At 41.7% G+C, this 11912-nt stretch overlaps 1 protein-coding gene across 3 annotated transcripts in view; it reads right to left on the bottom strand.

The window, feature by feature from the left end:
* Positions 1-5454: 5454 nt before the first annotated feature.
* The window catches only part of ZFP62 (ZFP62 zinc finger protein), an 11821-nt gene continuing 5363 nt past the window's right edge, over positions 5455-11912 (bottom strand). For 2 of the 3 annotated variants that reach the window (XM_025389437.1, XM_025389438.1), the window contains exons 2-3: positions 9843-9915; positions 5455-9339 (exon numbers count right to left, since the gene is read on the bottom strand). In XM_025389437.1, coding sequence (XP_025245222.1) covers positions 6626-9148 — 2523 coding nt within the window. In that variant the 5' untranslated portion in view covers positions 9149-9339; positions 9843-9915 and the 3' untranslated portion in view covers positions 5455-6625. The remainder of the gene's footprint in view (positions 9340-9842; positions 9916-11912) is intronic. The other variant, XM_025389436.1, reaches the window with a different exon arrangement.

An 11912-nucleotide genomic window follows, 5' to 3' on the forward strand; every position in this document is an offset into this window, starting at 1 on the left:
CAATGGCTGAGAATTTATCAACACTCATGAAAGACAAATACACAAATTTAAAAGCCCAGAGAATACCAAAAAAAAAAAAAAAAAGATTACTTTAAAAAAATCCACACCAAAATAAAACACAGTGAAACTGGAATAAACTGAAGATTAAAAAAATCTTAAAAGAAGCTATTTTAAAAAGAATACATTAAACTGGCAAATGAACAGCCAGAGTGGAAATCACAGTTCAATGGCTTAAGCATCCAATGCAACAAAAGAACATGAGGTCTAACCTAGAATTCCATTCCTACAAAAAATCTCTTTTAAGAATGAAGCTATTTTTAGGCAAATAAAAATTGTGAAGTTTTACCTCTACCAGGACAGTGTTCTAAACAAAGTTTTTTTTAGAGAGAAGGAAAATGTCCCCAAATAAAAAATTGCAGAGGTGGAGAAGAATGAAAGGAAATGAAAAAGTTGGGCAAGGTGGCTCATGCCTGTAATTCCAGCACTTTGGGAGGCCAAGGCGGGTGGATCACCTGAGGTAAGGAGTTCGAGACCAGCCTGGCCAACACAGTGAAATCCCGTCTCTACTAAAAATATAACAATTCGCCGGGTGTGGTGGTGTGTGCCTACAGTGCCAACTACTGGGGAGGTTGAGGCAGGAGAATTGCTTGAATCTGGGAGGTGAACACTGCAGTGAGCAATGTCCGAGATTTTGCCACTGCACTCTAGCCTGAGTGACAAAGCAAGACTCTCTATCCAAAGAAAAAAAAAAAAAAAAGAAAGAAAATGAAAGTAATTAAAATAGTAAAAATGTAGATAAATCTAAAATAAACATTTGGTATAGAAAACAATCATAACATTTTAATATCTATCTATTTATCCATCTATAATTAAAATTAACCAAAACAACAGCATATAGGATGGAAGGTAAATTAAGTTGAAGTATTCTAAGAACCTTGCATTGTCTAGGATGAAGATAAAAGTATCAATTAACATTGGGTTTTGATAAGAATCCACCTTTTAATTCCTAGGCCACTAAGAGAAAAAGTAAGTAACTTCCAAACCAAAAGATGGAAATATAGAGTATGAATAGAATCATTCTAATCTAATCCAAATGAAGGCAATAGAAGAGATAACACAATTTAGGTCATGTGGAGTAAATGGAAAGCAGTGAGTAAGATTTAAACCTAAATCCTTCAGTAACTATATATTAAAGTGCTAAATGATCCTGTTAAAATAAGTTATCAGACTGGATTAAAACAACAACTATATGCTATTTCCAAGAGGTACATCTAAAACATAAAAATACAGAAAGGTTGAAAGTAAAAGGAAGGAAAGAGAAATGCCACATAACAGTAACCAAAAAGGAAGCTGATGTTATTAATACCAGAAAAAAAGGAGACTTTTTGTAAAAGGCATTACTAGAGATACAAGGTTTACTTCATAAAATTTCAATTCATGTAACAATTTTATATTTGTGTGGCCTCAAATATATAAAGCAAAATTCACAGAACTATATCTAAGTAGGGATAACTCAACAATTGTCTCATTAATAGAACAAGCAAATAAAACTTCTTAATTAAGAGCAGAGAAGATCTGAACAACGTATTACAAACAATGTAATGGCTTTATGTAGACGACTGCATGCAGCATCTGCAAAACATGCACTCTTTTCAAGTGCCCACAAACCTTCACTAAGGTTAAACATGTGCTGGGCCATAAAGCAAATCTCAACACATTTCAAAGGAGAGCAGTCAGATGGAGCATGTTTTGTAACCACAATAACAAAAATATAACTAGGAAATTCCCATGTTTGGAAGTTAAAAAATACTCTTCTAAATAACCCATGGAATCTGTTGTGATTTCCCAATTTTCATTCCTGACTTTATTTGTGCTTTTCTTTTTCAATCACATCAGAGGTTTACCAATTTTCAGTCTTTTCAAAGTCCCAACCTTGACTTTGTTGGTCTTCTTTATTGTGTTGTTTGCTGTTTCATCAACGTCTGCCCTCATTCTTATCTCTTTCAACTTTTAAAAAGATAGTCAATTTAACATTTGTACAAAATTTTTATAAAATACAGAGCATTTTTATTAAGCCTTAAAATAATCTTGTAAACAGGACTTTTCCCTCATTTTACAGATGAGAAAATGATAGAACAGGAAATAAATTCGTATTATTGCATTGAATGGAATATGGCCCTATGGTTTGCACCCAAGACCAGAGGAACTTCGCCTGCTCCTCTCTGGGGCTTTGCCCTGCCCACCTCAGGACCACTACTTATTCTCTGAGATCTTAAGCGACACTAACCAGAAATAGCCATGGTTAAGACAGTGGAAGTCTGGCTCTCACCAACCCTTCCTACAGTAATCTCCAGCACATCTGAGTATTGCTGGGAAAACACAGGGGAAACAAAATATGCCACATGAGTGAGCAAGCTGCCCAGGCCAGAGGAGCAAGCGTGAGGCAGCCCTCGACCCCCAACACGTGTGGTTACTGGCCTCAGCCGGAGGCTCCTCTGCTGAGCCCTTTTGCAGCCCGACAAAGGCAAAACATGTTTGTTTAGAGACAATGGATTGCTTACTTAGAAGCAAGATACCTCTCAGGAACATCCAAAACATCACTTTTCTCATGTTTCTTCTGAAGTTGTGTCTGAGTAGGGGGTGGTCCTTGAGGGATTTCCTTGACTTCCAGGCAAGAGTTGTCTTCCATTACCCAAGCATCTAGATGCTGAGTCCCTGGACAGGGCCACTACACTTAACTCATCAGACTTACTCCATACATTCTTATGCAAATACTTCTCATTCTAGGCAGACTTCTAAGGACCTGAACACTATTAATGCTTCCAACCCTCATTACAATCTATGAGGTTGCTACTATTATCATCTTTACAAAAGACAGGTGAGGGCCTGGCATGGTAGCCTGTGGTGGCTTAGGCCTGTAATCTCAGCACCTTGGGAGTCTGAGGCTGGACCGATTACTTGAGGGCAGGAGTTCGAGACCAGCCCAGCTAACAATGATGAAACCCTGTCTCTACCAAAAATACCAAAGTTAGCCTGGCATGGTGGTGCATGCCTATAATCCCAGCTACTCTGGAGGCTGAGGCATGAGAATTGCTTGAGCTCAGGAGGTGGAGGTTGCAGTGAATTGAGATCATGCTGCTGCACTCCAGCCTGGGCGACAGAGCAAGACTTTAAAAAAAAATAAAAAGACAGGTGAGGACATTGTAGTTTAGTTTCTTGTCTAAATTCATCTGGAAAAAAGTGAGAGTCCTTATTTGAACTCAGGTTTACTGGTAGAGAGACCATGTCCTCAGTTACTATACTTCACTGCCTCTACACAAGTTTCCTGCAGTTTCCTTAGCACAATGACACTATCCATAGCGTCAGAAAAACTGCCAGGTCTAAATGAGAACGGCTCCTCAGTAGGAAGAAAATTGAAGTACTATATTCTGCTTCCTTCTCCATGTCTCTAGGTCAAGCCCCTTAGCTGAAGCTGGAGAAGAGGAATGAAGGGTCTTCCCAGCCCAGGGACTCCCTGGGTACAGCTGTGGCCAATTCCTCAAGGTCTTGATGCAGACAGACGTCAGGCCCCCAATGTCTGTCTTCAGCTAACACATCTTCAGGTGTTGTCCTAGTGGTGATCCTCTTGTTTTTGAATCCCCTGAAGGAAAATTCCCCTGCATTGCAGGACTGGTGTTCAGTACTGTTTCACACCCAGTGTCTCCATACATGAAACATGAAATTATTTTCCAGGCTTTCACCTTCAGACAAATTTGCTAAGAAAGATGTGCACTCCTATGGAAGGCTATTCCATACTCACTGTTTCTTTTCAGGCTTTTCCTTTCTCTTCCTCCTCCCCCCTTTTCCCTCCCCCTTTATTTTTCCCACTTGCATATCATTCTCTGGAAGGAATTGGGGGTGGTCCCTAAACCACGTTCCGTCCCTGATCTGAGCAGGCACAGCTGCACCAGTTCATTAGGTCTGTGCTACAACGCAGACCCCTGATGTCTGGGAGCAGCCTGCATGGCTTGTATCTGGCTGTAGGTCCACTTGAGGACCTGGGCCCATTTCCGGAGCATGTGAGTAGATGGGGGCCGCAGTAGGAGCTTGTCTGGATGCTTGGGGGGCTGAGGCACTCAGAATCCCCACCTGAGCTGTGGCCATCCTCTCCTTTGTTATTTAGCCTGCATCTTCCCCAAAAGTAGACAGTGCATTAGGTTCAGCTGGAGCTCAAGTACGGGAGCTCTCCTGTGTGAGGAGCACATGGAAACCTCAGGTTAAAAACAGCCAGCGCTGGTCTCATCTTCAGCAAAAGGAAGCCCAATCCATGTCCCCACGACTACTGGGAACAAGTACTCCACGGCACCCTCCTTCTTGCCCAGACACCAGCCCTGACAGAGACCAGCCCTGCAGGAGGATGCCTGGGCACTTCCATAGCTGCCTTTACTCAGGTCATCCCAGTTCCTACTCCTCTCTCAGAAAACCCAATTCAACATCCTGCCTAGATGTCACCACTTCCTCCCTCTTGGTTGGTCCTAGTCACCGTCCTCTGATCACGTGCAATCTTAATTCAGACATCCATTAGGGTGGTTCCACTCACAGCCTTTCTCCTTTTATTCATCCTTACCTGCCAGCATCTACTCCTGCTGCCATCCTCTCCCACCCAGTACGTGGGACAGGGACGGTGCCTAGTAAATCCTCAAGTATTTGCTGAATAAACCAGTCCAAGTCTGTGTATAGGGTCAGGCTTCCCAGTGTCATGTGCAAAGAAGGATAGAGAGCAAGTATGACCAGAACAGTCCAAAGTGGAGCAATGGCAGAAATGCTCCATCTCCCTTTCCTCCCTCAACTACACCCTTCCCCACTGCAGCCATCAAAACTTACTGGTAGAGGTCTGGATACAAAGTGAAAGAATTATACTCCTAGAAAAGAGCATGGAAATTATCTGGCTAGAGAGGTAGGGGTCCTAGAGGGAGATGGGAAACTACATGGCTGAGATTGTTCTCTTGTAAAGACAGTGGGTTTTGAAACCAGAGACCAGACTTAGAATTCAGCCTTTACTGATTGGCCCACTCACAGTATTCTCAGACAGGTTACTCAATTCTCAGAAGAGTCTATTTTTACCCTTGAGTTACCTAGTTAACAGCTTCATACACAGCAGTATTTTATGTTCAATTCTACACGGTCCTGTCAGAGCTGTGTGTGGTGACTGACCACTCACACAACTTACCTGTTCCCATGGGTTAGGATCTAGCCCAGTATGAGGATCACATGGCGCCACTGTGGTCTCCTCAAAATCTATCCTGTGCTCCTCTTAGGGAGGCACCTTCTAACTTCTGGTGAAACCAGCCGAGCTGCTAGCCCTGTGGGATGAGTCCACTGCCCTCTCTGGTTTGGATCTGGTATATAACTTACCCCACAAAGATCTGACACATAAATGGCTCTTGGGTATCCTGCATCTAAACTCACAGCCCGTTTTGATTTAAGGAATTTCTTTATTGGAATTCCACTTTACCTCGCCACAAGGAGCTGGCTTTCATGACAAAGAGAAAGTGAGCCCTGAACAAAGTATTTGTTAACATTTTACAACAGACAATATACACATATACTGCATGACATCTTTACAATAACATATTCCAATCAATCAAACATTTAACAGGATTAAGAAACATTAATTTCCTTCTCTCTAGATGACTGGTACTTAGCTTTTTAGCTTCTGCACTAAGATGCGTTCCTTCTCAGCATTTCTATTCATAGGAATCCCTGAATCAATTCTGTCATGTAAGGTGCAAATTCATGTTGATGGTGTGTTCCATTAGTTACTGAATGTGTCAAAATCCTCTCCATGGTAGAACCTTTTATTGTAGTATAATGTGTGAATACCACTTCCAGGTTATCCCTCATCACAAATTCATCATTATGGGAGTTCATCTGAAACTTTAAAAAAGTTTCATCCATTCAACTAATGTATCACAATAGTACGTTCATCAATTTGCATTTTTTATGAGTGACTCTCTCCTATCTCCTGTTAGACTTGTAAGTCTATGCTTTCTACTTTTCCTAAAAGGAAATCCAAATTTTGTTTCAGAAGTCATCATCACTGCCCCTCCCAAACCAATTACATCAAGTTTATACTTAAAGACCACTAATATTAAGTAAATTTATATTCCCTGAAACCTACCTCTCCCTGAATTTGCCTGTTGGAGGCCTTTCTCAGTTTTCCCACTGACCAATGTGTAATTGGGATTCAAAGCTATACCTGAATTTCCTACATTTCTAGTAACAGAATTTACCAAACATGAACATTCTGATGGTGATTATGTAACTTCTAATTGAAGTCCCTTCCTCATCTGTGTTTTATGTCCAGAAATGTCTACTAATTTTGAAGACACTGCTTCACATTCCATCACTTGGGTAGGTTTTTATCTCAAGTATGGACTATTTTATATCCCATAAGCGCTGAACTACTTTGATACTGGAGCCTTTCTTGCTCGCTATGATTGAAAATCACATAGAAAGGATTCCTCCCAATCCTCTAGGATGGTTTCATTTACACTGTGTAAATTACAAGCCATGACCCCATACATTCTCACATTCATAAGGTATTTCTTCCATTTGAGTTCAGAGACTTGGTGAGCTCTGCCTGCTACAGAGGCAGCCTCATCCTGCTCCCATCCAGGGCACTCCCTCCCTCATAGGTTCTCTTCTGGGATGTGCCACTATAACTTCCCACATATATCACACTTAAAGACTCCTCTCCAGTATGGGTTCTTTTATGCTTGGTGAGATTTGATCGGATATTGAAAGCCTTACCACACTCATTACATCGGTATGGCTTCCTTCCAGTGTGGATCCTTTTGTGCTGGTCAAGGACTGATCTATAATTGAAGGATTTCCCACACTCACAATTATAGGGCTGCTTCCCCTGGTGGACACTTTTATGGTTGATAAGACTTGAGTGTGAGATGTATGCCTTCCCACACTCATCACATTCATAGGGTTTCTCACCTGTGTGGATCCTTTTATGCACTGTGAGGCCTGAGCTGTTCCTGAAGGCCTTCCCACACCTATCACACACATAGGGTTTCTCCCCTGTGTGGACCCTCTTGTGCTGAGAAAGGAGAGAGCTGTAACTGAAAGATTTCCCACACTCGACACACTTGAAGGGTTTCTCTCCAAGATGGACTCTTTTATGGCTTATAAGAGTTCTGCTTGAGAAAAAAGCTTTTCCACACTCATCGCATGGATGCGGTGTCTTGCCGGGGTGGGTACTTTTATGGTTAATAAGGCTTGAGTGTGAGATGTAGGCTTTTCCACACACGTCACATTCATAGGGCTTCTCCCCAGTATGGATTCTCTTATGAACTTTAAGGCTTGAGTTGTTTCTGAAGACCTTCTCGCACCTGTCACATTCATAGGGTTTCTCTCTAGTGTGGACCCTTTTGTGCTGAGAAAGGAGTGATGTGTAATTAAAAGATTTCTCACACACATCACATTTGTAGGGCTTCTCCCCAAGATGAACTTTTTTGTGGTTTATAAGGGTTCGGTATGTGATGAAGGCCTTCTCACACTCATCACACTTAAAGGGCTTCTCCCCAGGGTGGACGCTTTTATGATTTATAAGGCTCGAGAGGGAGATGTACGCTTTCCCACATTCTTCACATTTGTAAGGTCGTTCCCCAGTGTGGATTCGTTTATGTACTTTAAGGCCGGAATTATTTCTGAAAGCTTTTCCACACTCATCACACCCAAAGGGTTTTTCCCTGGTATGAATCCTTTTATGCTGCTCAAGGGCAGAGCTGTAGTTGAAGGATTTCTCACAATAGCTACATTTATAGGGCTTCTCCCCAAGGTGGATTCCTTTGTGATTTTTAAGGCTAGAGCGTGAGATATAGGCTTTCCCACACACATCACACTTATAGGGTTTCTCCCCAGTATGCAGCCTCCTGTGGACTTTGAGGCCTGCATTGTTTCTGAACGTTTTCCCACACACATCACATACATAAGGTCTCTCTCCGGTGTGAATAGTTCTGTGCTGAAGAAGAAGTGAGTTATAACTGAAGGACTTCCCACACTCCTTACACTCATGGGCTTTCTTTCCAGGGTGAATGCTTTTATGGACTGCGAGGCCTGAGCTATAGCTGAATGCTTTGCCACAGACATCACACTTGTAAGGTTTCTCTCCCGTGTGGATCCTTTTATGCACTATGAGGCCTGAGCTGTTCCTGAAAGCCTTCCCACATTCGTCACATTCATAAGGTTTCTCTCCAGTGTGGATGACTTTATGCTGAATGAGAAGAGAGCTATAATTAAAAGATTTCTCACACTCATCACATTTATAGGGTTTATCTCCAAAGTGGATGCTTTTATGGTTGAGAAGTGTTCTACAAGTAATGAAGGCCTTCCCACACTCATCACATTCATAAGGTTTCTCGCCCGTGTGGATCCTTTTGTGGACCCTAAGGCCAGAGCTGTTACTGAAGGTTTTCCCACAGATGTCGCATTCATAGGGCTTCTCCCCCGTGTGGATCCTTTTGTGGACTCGGAGCCCAGAGCTGTTCCTGAAGGCCTTTCCACACTCACCGCACTCATAGGGCTTCTCCCCAGTGTGGATCCTTTTATGCTGGTCCAGAACAGAGCTATAATTGAAGGATTTTCCACATTCATCGCATTTGCAGTTCTTCTCCCCAGAATGGGTGCTTTTGTGGTTTATGAGGCTGGAGTAGGACATGTAGGCTTTCCCACATTCCTCACACGCGTACGGCTTCTCCCCAGTGTGGATCCGCTTGTGGACCCGAAGGCTGGAGCTGCTTCGGAAGGTCCCTCCACAGTCGTCACATTCATAGCGCTTCTCCCCAGTGTGCATAATTTTATGTTGAACGAGGCGGGAATTATATTTGAAGGATTTCCCACATTCATCACATTTATGTAATTTCTTAACAGCATTGGTTTTCTGCTGTAGACTAGGGTGGGAGGTTCCATTAATGTTCTCCACACATTTGCCTTGCTGACTGCCTCTCTGTCCTACAGGCATAGTCTGGTGTGTGATATGCTGTGGGCTAAGACGCAAGCTCTTCTCAGATGCCTCACCTTCCTGCTCTGTCTTTATATTTGCTGTACTCTTGGCTGTGCTGATTGCTTCCCTGATGCAGCTTTTGTCTTCCTTCATCCTGTTTTCCACAGGCTTTTCCTGCTGACTCTCTACCTTGCTATCCCAAACACACGTGTCACCAACCTTAGACTCAGGCACAGGATCCCTGTGAAGACCTTCCCCTTTTGGCCACTTAGATTCTGTATTTCCAGCATTTGCATATTCTTCAGTTGGTTCCTCATCCTCAGTGCTCGTCTTCAAATGTGACACTAAACCAAGAAAATGAAAAGGACACCAGTTCACTCTCTTTAAAAACAAACAAACAAACTGGAATAACAACAAACAACAAAGTTTGCTCGCTCAACTGACAAACACTTACTGACAACACACTGTGTGATAAGTACCATGTACTGTTTTTTAAGTACTAGGGATACAACAATGAATATAACAAAATTTCTGCCCCTGTGGAACTAATGTTAAAATGCTAGAGCCCTAGATTTTCAATGGAACAATGAGCTTTTCTATTCTTGCATAACAGCTTAGCATTGGGCAAGGTGAAATGATTCACAGAACCATGGGCAACACCAATCAGTTTTTAAACAATGTCATCCAGTCATGGAAAAACAAACAAGAGGGCAGAAGAAATCTCTGAGGAATAGAAGCAGAAAAATTCCTAAGTAAGACAAAAGTTAGGTGAAACTTTTTTTTAAATTATGAAAAGTGAGACAAAATCAGCAGAGGACAGACAACACTAAAGAGAAAAAATCAGTACCTGGGGAGGGGTATCAGGGAGAAGGCTATGAAACCATGAAGACAGTTACTGCAGAGATGAGAAAGAAGGCAACCTGCATATTACATATTAAAATATATCATTAAACCTCTATAATTAAAATAGTGTGGTCCTGGTACATAGACAGGCAGAGGGAATAGAACAGGAAGTCCAGACACTGTCCCAGGTAGACACAGGAAGTAATAATACAGATGGTATCTGCAATTACCAGAGAAAAGATGGTCCTTTTAATAGTGTTGTAACAACTATGAAGCCATATGGAAAAAGATAAAATCAGGGCCGGGTGCGGTGGCTCACACCTGTGATCCCACCAAAATCAGGGCCGGGCGCGGTGGCTCACACCTGTAATCCCACCACTCTGGGAAGCTGAGGCGGGCGGATCACGAGGTGAAGCGATTGAGACCACCCTGGCCAACATGGTGAAGCCCTGTCTCTAGTAAAAATACAAAAATTAGCCGGGCGTGGTGGCGTGCACCTGTAATCCCAGCTACTCGGGAGGCTGAGCCAGGAGAATCACTTGAACCCGGGAGGCAGAGGTTGCAGTGAGCCAAGATCGTTCCACTGCACTCCAGCCTGGTGACAGAGGGAGACTCCATCTCAAAAAAAAAAAAAAAAAAAAAAAGGAAAAGAAAAAGATATAATTAGATCCCATTCTTCACACCACACACACACAAATAAACTCCATATGGAACAGAGCTCTAAATATAAAAAGCTGTACAAATGCTGGAAAACATGGGTAAATGCCTCCACGACTTGAGTATAGAGAAAGTTTTCTAACAATGACTCATATGCAACAAAAGACTGATATGTTTTCAAAAATTGAAGAAAAATAAACTAAAAATCATGCAGGTAAACAGGCAAAAAGATAAACAGACAATTCTTTTAAATGGTCCTTAAACATTCAACTTGATTCATAATAAGAGAAAGGCAAGTAAGAACTACTGTAAAACACCACTTCTCACCTGTCATATTAGCAAATGTTCAAAGCTGGACAATACACTGTTGACAAGGCTGTGGAGGAAACAGGTACTCTCATACACTGCTGGGAATGCAAACCGGCACAGCCCTTTTAAGGGGAATTTGCCAATATCTAACAAAACCATATATGCATTTACCCAGAAATCCTTCTTTATGAATTTATAAGGAGGATAACCCTCCAAAAAATATAAAAAGCGTACGTGCACAGAGTGATAATTCATTATAGCATTATTTGTAACTGCAAAATCTGGAAACCTATGTAAATCTCCAAGCACAGAAGACTGGTTAAATAAACTGGCACATATGCACAATGGAGTACTAAAAAAGGATGAGGAGCATTTCTGAATTGATAGGGAGCAATTTGTATATCCTAAAGTCAAAAGGTCAAAGTGAAAAAGACTAATATACATGCTACGTTTTGTGTAGGAAAGAAAACAGGAAAACAAGCACGTATGTGTTTCTCTTTAAAGCAATGATAAACCAGAAAACGATGAGGTCCATTGCCTACAAGGGAGGAGTGTGGAGAATGGAGCAGAAGGAATGGGGGAGAGAGAGAGACTGAATATATAGCCTTTTTAATAGTTTTTACTATATAAAATACATGATAATATTCTACATATTCAAAGAATAAAATTAAACGTCAAAAGGATGGGAAAGGGGAAAAACTGCTAAAACAGAAAACAAATCAACCTGCTTGCATTTCACATGAATACCACAATCGCAGGAAGAGAACAAACAAAAAGGAAACACAGAACTAATCCAGGCAACTTAGAAACTATTTGACTAGGTAAGTCCATTCAGTCTGGGGAAAGCTGGAGGCGGGGCAGTGGCAGTGGGAAGAGGCACAAACAATTCAACTGTTAGCAGGTTTTCTGCAGAGGTATGAACAGCAATTCTGAAACAACTTTAGATGTATTAAGAACTTGAGTAAATGTGTGATTTTGTTGGGCTCAGGGCTCTCCTAAAGAAAGGGACATAAAAATAAGGAACAGAGAAAGGCAAAAATGAATCCTGGGATGAATTCGAAGTACTGGTGATTTCTTTTTTTTTTTTTTTTTTTTTTTTTTTTTTTTT

Source organism: Theropithecus gelada, chromosome 6 (genome assembly GCF_003255815.1).
Source record: "Theropithecus gelada isolate Dixy chromosome 6, Tgel_1.0, whole genome shotgun sequence".
NCBI classification, from domain to species: domain Eukaryota; kingdom Metazoa; phylum Chordata; class Mammalia; order Primates; family Cercopithecidae; genus Theropithecus; species Theropithecus gelada.